A 13,803-nucleotide genomic window follows, 5' to 3' on the forward strand; every position below is an offset into this window, starting at 1 on the left:
ATTGGAATGTCCGACCAACAAAGTTTGAGAGCTGGATATAAAAATTTTCCGACAACACGATCCGATCAGGCTTAGTCTGATCGTTTGTAGAGAACTCTGATCGGACAAAGTACCACGCATGCTCAGATCAAATTCCTAGAGCAAAGCTATTGGCTACTAGCCGCAACGTAGTCCCAACGTCATCACGTTCCGAACGATTGGATTTTCTGACAACTTTGTCCAACCGTGTGTATGCAACACCAGTTTTGCACAAAATCCGTCGGAAAAAATCGGATTTTGTTGTCGGAATGTCCGACCGTGTGTACAAGGGCTTAGAATGTCTAATTTTGTCTTATTAGCATCCCGGACCTTTCAAACTAGGCTTGTATGCTGGCTAATTTTCCACTTCTATATTTGTATAAATCAGTGTAGCCACTTTTTATGAAGGTAACTCTATCAATGTAGGAGTTTCAGAATCTGCATTAACGTTGAGAATATATATTTGAGAGTGGAATATACTTTTAGTCTAATATCAAGCAGATATAAAAGACCACCATTTATTCCAGTGATGCGTGTATCCAAATATATTTTAAATACAGCTAGTACCAGAATCTGTCATATTGGCTTCTTACAATCATGTGCATAGTATGCCTTGAACTGGGAAAGGGTGAGTCAGCAGTGTGAGTTTAAAAGTCTTTTCTGCAATGCATACTTTTTCTAATCTAATGCTGACAAGAAGAGGGATCTGTTACTGATAGAAAAATTAACTAACTCACAGGCACAAAGCCAGTATTGCCTTATAACACCCATACATTAGATTGTAAGCTCCTTGAGGGCAGGGACTGATGTGAATGTACAATATATATGTAAAACGCTACATAAATTAACAACACTATATACAGTAAGTACCTGTAATAAATAAAAAATAAATAAATCAGTGTATTTTTGTGGCAAGTGCGGCCAGGCTCAGAAAGGAAGCCTGAACAATCAATGACAGGCTGACATTATCCGCAGCTATCCTCATGTAATTGCACGTGGAATGATTACATCCATTTAGGGCTCATTCAGATGTGCAGGAGATCACTTTACAGAGGGTTGTTGAAAGGGAACTGGGAAGCATTATGTTGCCTCACTGTCTATTCAAAAATCCAAACCACTGCACCAAAATCACGCGCAGGAGTATACATCTGTTCCTAACTGCAGGTAATAATTTCTTGTGTGATTACATGTGAATAGCACATACAGACTCCCTATCCACAGCTAACCACAAACACCTGGCTATACAAATGGCTCAGCAACCAAGTTTATGAGTCTGATTTTTTCAGGCTGAAATTTCACATAAAGGCATACTAAAATTGCCTCTAGAGAAATAGAGTAATAATATTACTTTAGCAGTTCATTTTAGCTTTGTTTAAAGCATTTGTTAACCTCCCCCTCAACAAACTTGTTCTGTGTGATTTGGCCCCCTTTAACACCTGTAATACCTGACTGACCCTGCCAGTTTCTGCCTCCCCCCTAAACTGACCGCGGTGCATCATGGCTGCTGAGCCCTGACACTATGGCCAGTTTATGTGCCTCTGTCATCTGCAGCCTATCTGCAGCTCTCCTCTCTGCTCCTGTGTCCTCCTCCCCCTTCCCTGTCTGCCTGTCAGCTCTGTGTGTGAGATGCCCCTCCCCTTCTATCACCGTTCCGAGCTGCTGGCACATTACTGCTCCAAATTACTGCCAGCCCCCCTGCTAGGAAAACATGATGTACAGTATCTCACAAAAGTGAGTACACCCCTCACATTTTTGTAAATATTTTATTATACCTTTTCATGTGACAACACTGAAGAAATGACACTTTGCTACAATGTAAAGTAGTGAGTGTACAGCTTGTGTAACAGTGTAAATTTGCTGTCCCCTCAAAATAACTCAACACAGCTATTAATGTCTAAACTGTTGGCAACATAAATGAGCATACCCCTAAGTGAAAATGTCCAAATTGGGCCCAGAGTGTGAATATTTTGTGTGGCCGCCATTATTTTCCAGCACTGCCTTAACCCTCTTTGGCATGGAGTTCACCAGAGCTTCACAGGTTGCCACTGGAGTCCTCTTCCACTCCTCCATGATGACATAACAGAGCTGGTGGATGTTAGAGACCTTGCACTCCTCTCCCCCTTCCATTTGAGGATGCCCCACAGATGCTCAATAGGGTTTAGGTCTTAGGACATGTTTGACCAGTCCATCACCTTTACCCTCAGCTTCTTTAGCAAGGCAGTTATCTTCTTGGAGGTGTGTTTGGGGTTGTTATCATGTTGGAATACTGCCCCAGTCTCCGAAGGGATGAGATCATGCTCTGCTTCAGTATGTCACAGTACATGTTGGCATTTATCGTTCCCTCAAAGAACTGTCGCTCCCCCAATGCTGGTAGCACTCATGCAGCCCCAGACCATGATACTCTCACCACCATGCTTGACTGTAGGCAAGACACACTTGTCTTTGTACACCTCACACACGCTTGACACCATCTGAACCAAATAAGTTTATCTTAGTCTCATCAGACCACAGGACATGGTTCCAGAAATCCATGTCCTTAGTCTGCTTGTCTTCAGCAAACTGTTTGCAGGCTTTCTTGTGCATCATCTTAAGAAGAGGCTTCCTTCTGGGTTAACAGCCATTCAGACCAATTTGATGCAGTGTGCGGCGTATGGTCTGAGCACTGACAGGCTGACACCTCACCCCTTTAACCTCTGCAGCAATGCTGGCAGCACTCTTACATCTATTTCCCAAAGACAACCCCTGGATATGACGCTGAGCATGTGCACTCAACTTCTTTGATCGACCATGGCAAGGCCTGTTGTGAGGGGAACCTGTCCCGTTAAACCACTTTATGGCTCTTGGCCACCGTGCTGCTGCTCAGTTTAAGGGTCTTGGCAATCTTCTTATAGCCTAGGCCATCTTTATGTAGAGCTAGCATTTTTTTTTTCAGATCCTCAGAGAATTCTTTGCGATGAGGTGCCATACTGAACTTCTAGTGACCAGTATGAGAGAGATGAGAGAGTAACTGATAACACCAAATGTAACACACCTGCTCCACATTCACACCTGAGACCTTGTAACACTAATGATTCACATGACACCGGGGAGGGAAAATAGCTAATTGGGCCTAATTTGGACATTTTCACTTAGGGGTATACTCACTAATGTTGCCAGCAGTTTAGACATTAATGGCTGTGTGTTGAGTTATTTTGAGGGGGCAGCAAGCTGTACTCTCACTACTTTACATTGTAGCAAAGTGTCATTTCTTCAGTGTTGTCACATGAAAAGATATACTAAAATATTTACAAAAATGTGAGGGGTGTACTCACTTTTGTGAGATACTGTATATACTATGTGCCATTTTCTAAAATTCTTCTTATAAATACAGTTTTTCTTATCCCCGATCAGCGGTCACGTGACCGCTCTGGCGCTGTCTTCCTCCGATGTTTGTATTACAGAGTGAGGTCACGTGACCGCTTGGCAGATGTCAGGGAGAGCTCAGCCCCTCCCTCTGTTATACATACATCGGAGGAATACGGCGGTAAGTAGTTAGTAAATAAACTCCATTGTGTACTTAAAAGTGGGGTATGCCTGTATACTATAAACCATTTTCTAAAATTCTTCATATAAATTTTCCTATCCCGATCGGTGGCCACATGAGAGATGGAGCACCATCTAGTGATCGAAAATAAGATAGCACTTTGTGGAACAGTAAAAAGTAGAAATGCTGTCACTTCATTGTGGGGCAGGTTTATCAAGACTGGATTCCCAATTTCCTGAGTACAGGCATACCCCGCTTTTAAGTACACAATGGAGTTTATTTACTAAAGCTGGAAAGTGCAAAATCAGGCTAATCTCTGCATAGAAACCAAAGAGCTTCCAGGTTTTATTACTAAAGCTTAATTGAACAAGCTGGGGCTAGAAGCTCATTGGTTTCTATGCATAAGTGAGATTGATTTTGCACTTTCCAGCTTTAGTAAATAAACCCCATTGTGTACTTAAAAGTGGGGTATGTCTATATACATCATGTAAGCCTAGTAGAGGGGCTGGCAGTGGCTGTGTGGACTGCCTTAAAAAACACTTTAAGTGCTGTTGCAGCTTGAATTTGGCTCTATTTCTTTACTGCAATAGAAAAAAATGAGTCACCAGCTTAGCTATGCTGTTTGGCAGGGGTGCCTGCATCACAAGAATAATAAGTTTTGGACAAGTGAGAACACCCGCAAAATAACCAACAAACGCAAAGGAACCTAGTTAAATTCTGTTTAAATTTGTTAGTGTAAAAAGTGGCTTTTTTTCTATTTTTACTTAGTAGGATATATGTAAAATTAGTGTCACAGGCAAGTCTTACGTTAAGCACTTAACACATTACTAACACCCAGTTCTTAAATAAGGCAGCTTTGAGGAGAATTATCTATACATCAGTGCAAATTCTAATTGCCTCCCGTGGGATTCATATGCTAAAAAAAATATATTTTCAATCCAGGTTTATATTACATTTTGTGTATAATGATACTTAGGCAGCGATAAGAGGATAAAAATACTCTGAGAAATAGGACCTAAATATAAATATCACTAACTTGAAGATAAATGAAGAAATTGTGCATAATTGCGGACTTTGAGACAGGATGAGTGGACTCATAAAATGAAAGAGCCTACGTGTCCTACTGGCTGCGTACAGTCGTAATTAAAGTATTAGCCACCATGGTAACAGCTGTTTTGTCTGCTTGCCCTAGGGAAAAGGACAGGAGTCAAACGTACAATGCTCTTTGCTATGGTTTGTGGAAAGTAAAACGGAAATGACAGATGTTGAATCTCAATAAGGGAATTCCCATGCTCCTGAGAATTACCAAAGAAACAATCTCTATATCTTTATGTCCCATATGAGCATATACACAGGTGGAGGCCATGGAAAATCAGAGAAGTAAAACCACACAGTATAAATTGTATGTATTTAGTACAATTTTATATTGTTTACTAGAAAATATTGACCAATACACAGTTACAACCCCCCCCCCCCCCCACCACCATCTTGCCCTCCCACCGTCCCCACCAAACAAGTCGACTACAATTGTTGCTAGCAGCCCATCACATATCAAAAATATAGGAGTCACAATGTCACATATAGTGGGTGTGGATATTATAATCCGTTTTCAGTTATTTTTATATGACACCATGGGGGTTATTTACTATAGGAAAATCCACTTTGCACTGAAAGTGCACCTGGAAGTAAAGTCGCTGTGGATCTGAGGGGGACATGCAAGGAAACAGCATTTTAGCTTGCAGCATGCGGTTGATCTGTGTCACATACTTGTGAACAGAGCCAAAGCACCAAGATTTATGTACATCAGGGGTGCCCCCCGGATCTATGAATGCAACCCAACACAAAAACATTAACTTACCTAAAAATGTTGATCTTTTGGGGGGGATTTTTTTAAAATGTATTTACACTTAGGCTGGGTTCACACCGCTGCGGGGGGAGAACCGGATGTGATTCGCACAGCAAATCACATCCGATCTCCGTAGCGCTGCGAGTTCAGCCATACAGATAGTATGGCTGAACTCACAGCGGTCCCGCAGCAAACTCGCACGGGACCCTTTTTTGGGTCCGCAACGGAATCGGATCGCATGGGGGTTCACACCATGCGATCCGATTCCTGTGCGAGTCGGCAGATCGCACTGCGATATGCCGACGGATCTGGGGGTGTCATTAACATAACATTGACACCCCCAGCCGTCCGCATAGGGCAGTGTGAACTGCCGGCGGGAGGTATGCGATGCGGGAAAACGCCGCGGATTCGCGGCGTTCCCGCATCGCAGCAATGTGAACCTAGCCTTAGTGAATACTTGCGGCTGAATAAAAATTTGACAGTGTCTCCTTACTCGACTTTTTTTTTATATTTTATCTTCCCAAAGAAAAATGATCCCACTCTATACATTCAGGCCTTAGTCATGTCATCAGTTTTTCGGCAGCCCCTATATTTGTGAGCAACTATTTTCAAGGATGAAACACGCGAAGGGCAAAATTAGAAACCAAATATCTGTTGAGCACCTTAAGAAGGGCCGGCCTGTCCATTAAGGGTGCCCCTTCTCTCTAACCACCACCTATGTAGAATGGATAGATTCATGCATTGCAAAAATCTATCCATGGTCCCCGCCGCCACCCCCTATTCAGGCGTCCAGCCCCTTCTTGGACGCCAGAAATCTGAAATACAGCAGTGGGGGTGTTTTTCTGAAGCACCTGATTAGAGCCATAGGCTCTAATAGGCTTCAAAAAAGGTGAACTCAAAGCGCAGAACATTGCGCTCAGACCCAACCCAGGTGTAGCTGCAATTGATGGCACAGTGGCTGCATTTGATGGCACAGTGGCTGAGTTTGATGGGCACAGTGGCTGCAATTGATGGGCGAAGTGGCTGCGTTTGAAAGGACAGTGGCTGCGTTTGATGGGCACAATGGCTGCGTTTGATGGCACAATGGCTACAATTGATGGCATAGTGACTGCAACCTCCCGCCACCATCTGGTGCTTCTCCGGGCTCTTCCGTGCCATTTGGGGCCTGGAGAAAGAATTGTCCGTCGCCGGATGACTACAATAGAGATTTCCGGTGACCAGATGGTCACCAGTCATCTCTATGACCGGCGGAGGCCCGGGATGCGACGTTATGACGTCACGACCGGATTCCCGGATGTCAACAAAGCCGCGATCGCTGCTGTCAGAATGAGATTGTGAATTTTTTTCACCAATCTCATGCTTTTCAGCCTGGAGGAGAGATGTGGGGTCTTATTGACCCCACACATCTCCATAAAGAGAACCTGTTACATAGAATCCTTTTACAAGGGATGTTTACATTCATTGTAATAGGAATAAAAGTGATAAAAAAAATAAAAATGTAAAAAAAGTGTAAAAATAAAAAAAATTTGGTAAAATAAAAATAAAAACATTTTTTTAAACGCCCCTGTCCCCAGTAGCTCACACTCAGAAGCGAACATAGAGTGTGTGCAACAATTATAGCACTAGACCTCCTCTGTAACACTAAACTGGTAACCTGTAAAAATTTTCAAAGCGTTGCCTATGGAGATTTTTAAGTACCGAAGTTTGGCTGCATTCCAAGTGTGTTCGCAATTTTGAAGCGTGACATGTTAGGTATCTATTTACTCAGTATAACATCATATTTCACATTATATAAAAAAATTGGGCTAACTTTACTGTTTTGTTACTTTTTTATTCATGAAACTGTTTTTTTTTTTTCAAAAAAAAAGGCGTTTGAAAAATTATTACGCAAATACCGTGCAAGATAAAAAGTTGCAATGACTGACATTTTAGAGAAGTGCCATGAATAGGCCCAGTATGGAAGTGGTTCAAAATGCAATAGTGCAAAATAGTTAATGGGTCTCGTAATTACAAGTGCAATATATCAATAATTGTATTCAAAAATTCAAATTCGTGTCCCATAAATATTGAATCTGTGATCTCCATAAACCATGCACCAAAGTCCCATTTTTATAACATGCTTCACCTTCAGTGAACCAATACACCACCAGATACACTTATTACTTAGCAGGCTTTGTGGCTGGTAATAATAGAAAACCAGCATAAGTGCATAGGAATGCAGGATTGCAGGATTTAGCCTTCAAAGTGGCATGAGGGATCTCTCCTTGGAACTTTCACAAGCAATACCCATTGATGGTCAGTTAATCATAGGAAATGGAAAGAGTGGGCCCAAATAAGAGTAGAACTCTCAAAGTATAAAACCATCAACCTTTACTTTTAAAACCAATATATGCCACACACTTACATAATGTTAAAATATCTGCGCATGCACTCTAGTTACCAGTCCATCTGTGGCCGCATCCTTTGATTGCGAGCCCAGAACTCACATGTATGATGATGTGACATCAAAAGCCATGCATTCAGGAGTTTTGGTGTACTTTCAGAAAGGATACTAAACCCGCAGGATATAATAGAAGTTTATGGCTCAGTGAAGATAACCTGCAGGAAAGCCGCAGGTGCATTGCATTGTCACTGTGGATCAGGGTAAACACAACTAATAACCCTTTTTTAAAGAGTATGTGGTCGTGGGTAACATCAGAGGGCTCTATAGGCCACAGGTTGAGCACCACTGGTATTTAGTAAGAGCCATGGTGAGTTTTTTAAAGTTACATTTTTTTTTGGAAAATTAAGAAATTAAATAAGATTAGGGGCGTCTTCACATTTTTATTTCATATTGTCACCAAAGCAGTAAAGCATCTCCATATAAAATAAAAAAATGTAATAATGGCACAAAAGGAGGCTTTCCAAAGGAATAGGTAGACCTGTGAATGGAAAGAAATATATATGAAGGTGACGCCCGCTAAATGTTGCAGTAAAAAAAAATGATTTAGGTACAGACAGTTGGCAACTCATTGCGGGTTAAAATTTATGTCGCTTATCATGTGTTTAGTCGCCGCATCTTCTACTTGTAGGCTCTATGGGTCCTCCTGATGCTGGGGATTGCTCTGGTAGCTGTCAGCCGATAAGGAAGCACTGGGGACCGAAAGCAGATGCGTGGAAGATTACATCACACCAGGGGGCATGGTTATGTATTTCGGAGCATCAAGCTCCTTTCTCAAACCCTTGGTAAGCCCAGTTGAGTGAGAAATGTATGCTGCCAGGGGACCTGAAGATTTACCTTGCATACCTTGTGTGTGAACAGCCCTGGCCAGCAGATTTGTTCACATGTAACTAATAACTGATAACAAATAGTGCTTCTGACCAGCCTGGAAGCACACCAAACTGGACAGCTAATTATCCAGTTTCAATGCAGTCATAGCCATCTGTTTGAATAAGCCCTTATACAGAGCAATTCCCGGCTGTCATTTTGACAGCAGGAATTGCTGGCAAGAGCAACAAGTGAGTGACTGTACTAGGTGTTCAACATAGATCCTTAGGGCCGGTTCACACTGCGGGCGATGCGAGGCGACACGACTTGCCTCGCCGCAATCTGACAAGTCGCCCCCGCTCTGTACAATGGAACCGTTCTGAGAGGAGCGACTCGAGTCGCTCCGACTCAGAAAAAAGGTTCCTGTACTACTTCTGGGCGACCTCGGGGCGACTTGCATTGACTTCTATACAGAAGTCTTTTGCAAATCGCCGCTGAGGTCGCGGCAGGTCGCGGCGAGGCAAGTCGGTGTCGCCTCGCATCGCCCGCAGTGTGAACCGGCCCTTAATAACCTTTTTGGGCATATACTCAACTTTGGAACTTGTTACATTTTTTTTAATGTATGTAATGTTTTCACTTTAAAGCCTAAACAGTTCTTTCTTCACAGCTTTAAACTATAACAAATGGCACATAGCAGGAAATGATCACCGCGGATTGTTACAGTCCTGACAATTTTAATCAGTGATAACGGCAGCATTTGAATACATGAATTATTGACACAATTCGGTTATCTGTAAAACAGCTGCATAATGTTATTTTCTAATAAAAAATGTCAGATATTTCCCAGATTTATTCATTAGCCTGCTATGGTTCAGGAAGGGGGCGGTTCTCTTGTCCCCCCCTCCTGCTAGGTTGTGTATTTGGATAAGGGTCTGGTATGGATATTTGGGGGGACCGCATGCCATTTTTTTAAATTTTGGTGCAGGGTTCACCTTATAATCCATACCAGACCCTTGGGGGGACCCCTACGCCATTTAAAAAAAAAATAATTGGTTCGGGGTCCCCTTAATATTCATACCAGCCCCAAAGGGCTTGGAAATGGACAAATAAACAAATTCTTCAATATCTATATGCAGTGGTAATAAATAACCAGCTGTAGGGTTAGGGAACAAAATATCCAATCCACTCTCAGAATAGCAGATATACTGTATATACACTATGTTACCAAAAGTATTGTGACACCTGCCTTTACACGCACGTGAACTTTAATGGCATTCCAGTCTTGGTCCGTAGAGTTCAATATTGAATTGGCCCACCCTTTGCACCTATAACAGCTTCAACTCCTCTGGGAAGGCTGTCCACACATTTTAGAAAAGTGTCTATGGGAATGTTTGACCATTCTTCTAGAGGTCAGGCAATGATGTGGACAAGGCTTGACTCACATTATTCGCTCCAATTAATCCCAAAAGTGTTCCCAAAAGTATTTTATTGGGTTGAGGTCAGGACTCCTCCACCCCAAACTTGCTCATCCATGTCTTTATGGACCATGCTTTGTGCACTGGTCCAAATCATTTGGTGGAGGGGGGATTATAGTGTGGGGTTGTTTTTCAGGGGTTGGGCTTGGCCCCTTAGTTCCAGTGAAGGAAACTCTTAAGGCGTCAGCATACCGAGGCATTTTGGACAATTTCATGCTCCCAACTTTGTGGGACCCGTTTGAAGATGGCCCCTTCCTGTTCCAACATGAATGCGTACCAGTGCACAAAGCAAGGTCCATAAAGACATAGATGAGCGAGTTTAGGGTGGAGGAACTTGACTGGCCTGCACAGAGTCCTGACCCCATCCTGAAAAAACATCTTTGGGATCAATTAGAGTGGAGACTGTGAGCCAGGCCTTCTCACCCAACATCAATGCCTGACCTTATAAATGTTCTTTTGGAAGAATGGTCAAACATTTTATAGACACACTCATAAATCTTGCGGGCAACATTTCCAGAAAAGTTGAAGCTGTTATAGCTGCAAAGGGGGGGCTCGGGCTTTCACATGGAGTGGTGCGCTGGCAGGGCTTCAGAAAGAGTCCTGCCAGCAGCTTCTTTGGAGCGGTGAAGGAGCGGTGAACTCACCACTCCTCCACTTCTGCTCCCCATTGAAATCAATGGGGCAGCGCTGCGACACCACTGTGAAAACGCTGCTCCAGCGGCATTTTGCTGACAGATTTAACCCCTTTTCGGCCGCTAGCAGAGGGTTAAAACTTCCCCGCTAGCGGCCGAATAGCGCTGCTAAAATGACAGTAAAACGGCGCTAAAAATAGCACCACTTTACCGCTGATGCCGGTAGCAGCTCAGTGTGAAAGGGGTCTAACTGTAATGTCATAAAGTGGTTGGAAAGGCAGAAGGTTTTTTTATTGCATGAAGGTAAAAAAAACCTGAGTGCAGCTGCCACCCACCCCCCAACATATACTTACCTGAGCTCCATCTCGATACAGCGATGTACACGAGTGCCAAGGCTCTCTTGGCTTTCTCACTCCTCATTGGCTTAGAGGCATTGGCTCCTACTGTTGCCTTTTACAGCCAGTGAGAAGGGAGTGGGTTCACAGGGCCAGCTTGGGTGCAAGCCCACACGAGTGCCCCCAAAGCAAGCGGCTTGCTATGGGGGGATAGGAGCACTGATAGGGGCCTGAGAAAAGAAGGTTCGGGGCTGCTCTGTGCAAAACCATTGCACTGAGCAGGTAATTAAAACATGTTTGTTATTTTAAAGAAAAGAAAAAAAAATGTTTACTATGACTTTAATTTACCTCCAGTTTACCAGCCACAAACTTCACTGTGTTCAGATAATTCCCTGCACAGCGCCTTTACATCACTTCCTTCTGCTGCCAGCATTACATGACCCATGAGGCATTGTTTCTCACACATTCTCAGGCACTTATTGACATGTATGGATGTGTGCTGAATTGTATGTGGGCTGCACTGTATATACTGACATATATGGAAGGTGTACTAAAGCTGTATGTGTGCAGAACTCTGTATAATAACATGTATGAACCGTGTACTGAGCTGTATGTGTGCAGAACTCTGTATACTTATGCCCTATACACACGGTCAGAAATTCCGATGTAATAAGTCCGATGAGATTATGTTGTCGGAAAATCCGACCATGTGTGGGCTCTATCTGACTTTTTCTGTCAGACTTTGAGAGCTGGATTTAAAATTTTCCAACAACAAAATCCGATTGGACTTTTTCCAATTGTGTGTAGAGAATTCCGATGCAAAAAGTGCCACGCATGCTCAGAAAAAAATTGGAGACGAAAGCTATTGGCTACTGGCTTTTACGTAGTCCCGTCGTATGTTTTGTCACCTTGTTCTGAATGATCGGATTTTCTGACAACTTTGTGCGGACATGTGTATGCAAGACTAGTTTCAGACAAAATCTGTCGGAAAAAATCAGACGGATTTTGTGGTCAGAATGTCTGACCGTGTGTATGGGACAGAGCATGTATGAACCATGTACTGAGCTGTATGTGTGCTGCACTGTGTATACTGACATGTATGAACATGTACTAAGCTGTATGTGGGGTGCACTGTGTATACTGACATGTATGAACATTTAATGTATGTGTGGCGCACTATGTATAATGACAGGTATGAACATGTAATGTATGTGTGCTGCACTGTATATACTAACACGTATGAACATGTAATGTATGTGTGCTGCACTGTATATACTGACATGTGTAAACATGTACTGAGCTGTATGTGTGGCACACTATGATTGCTAACATGTAATCAAATAATGCATTTTTTTATGCAGACCAACTAATCACCTGACCAACTAATTGATAATGGAATTTGTTGAATTTTTTATTTTTTATTATTGATTATGTGAATTAGTGGTTTCAGTTTAAGGACTGAGATTTTGTAAGATGTAAAAGGAGTGTGCCACTTCATTCATTTTTTGCACCTTTATAAGAAGGATTGGTGAGGACAGTGGAATCAATATTTTTTTTTCTTTTTTATTATTCCACAAGCAATTTATAACATTACACATAACAGAATGAGACCCATCTTGATCCAGTTCTCACTTTAAAATCACTTTTTACAAAGCAGACTCTTTACAATCAATGTTTGTATGAAATTACATGCAGTGAAACATAAAAGGATATGTGACGGCATAAAAAAAAAAAAGCAATGGAATAGATTATGTACATGAAGAAGAGATGTAATTTCAAATATTTAACTTGTGTGGCCAACTACCGGTAGCTTGTCTCACTACGTTCATTTGCCTGTGCTCGGATTCCTCCTCCTATCAGCTCCAGCCTGGTCTGTGTGTGCAGTGGCTGCTGTTGCTGAAAGCCTCATCCTTTGTTGAAGGAGGCAGGGCTAGGAAGAGCCTCAGTGTTTTCTATCTGACGTCCTCACAAAGATCTCCCAGGCTCTACCCCTTTTGGCAAACTGCCTTCATTGAAAAGTCCCAACATGTCACGTTTGAACAGTTTTCTAATCCTCTGATCGCGAATGCTACTTGTCAACCAAAGCCCAGTCAATGCCTCGACTGAGAAATCAAAGCACAGGATGATGAGCTGCTGACTCTTTCACATTGTGAATCTGTCGAGGAATCAGAAAAAAGTAAATCAATGAAGATTCTTGGGCATTTCCTGAAGAAAGGAGTGCATATGCTGCAGTGTCTATGTGGAAAGCGTCTGAAACAGAGCAAGAATTCAAGTGGTGAGTTGAAATGCTAAAGTCCGTCTCACTCACTCGTACTGCATCTCTCCCTCTCTCCCTCTCTTAACGCAGGCTTCTCACTGACTGAATAATCAGCCCTTAAGAGAATACATTGCGGTTCGCTTCTTCTTCAGTGGTTTTTTTCATCCATTAGTGAAAGGCCTGCTGGTACTGCCTCATCTACGCTTACATAGTTACTAAGCATGGATACAGTGGGTGTGGGTTTTTTCTTCCAGTCCAGTCAATGCTAATTAATCTCCCTTGTAGGTGAGGTCCTAGTGAAGTCATCACATTAAACCCCATTGTTACATTTTAACTATGAATTTGTGTTTTTTTGTGATACGTAAGAAACTTTTTTGGAAGTGAGCGATGCTGTATTGATGCTAAAGGAAGTTTCAGCACCATGGACAGATCAACTGATCTACTCTAGTCCCTTTCAGCTTCCACCGATG

At 42.5% G+C, this 13,803-nt stretch overlaps 1 protein-coding gene across 3 annotated transcripts in view; it reads left to right on the top strand.

Moving 5' to 3' along the window:
* Positions 1 to 13,803, top strand: part of FGF12 (fibroblast growth factor 12) — a 619,715-nt gene that overhangs the window by 209,624 nt on the left and 396,288 nt on the right. Inside the window, exon 1 of one of the 3 annotated variants that reach the window (XM_077487532.1) lies at positions 13,007 to 13,351. The exons of the other annotated variants lie outside the window; for them this stretch is intronic. Within the exon in view, the coding sequence (XP_077343658.1) occupies positions 13,261 to 13,351 (91 nt within the window). The 5' untranslated portion in view covers positions 13,007 to 13,260. Of the gene's footprint in view, positions 1 to 13,006; positions 13,352 to 13,803 lie in introns of those variants that run through there. 3 annotated transcript variants of the gene reach the window in all.

Source organism: Lithobates pipiens, unplaced genomic scaffold (assembly GCF_037356315.1).
Source record: "Lithobates pipiens isolate NorthernLeopardFrog02 unplaced genomic scaffold, aLitPip1_a1.2 Scaffold_18, whole genome shotgun sequence".
Classification (NCBI taxonomy): Eukaryota; Metazoa; Chordata; class Amphibia; order Anura; family Ranidae; genus Lithobates; species Lithobates pipiens.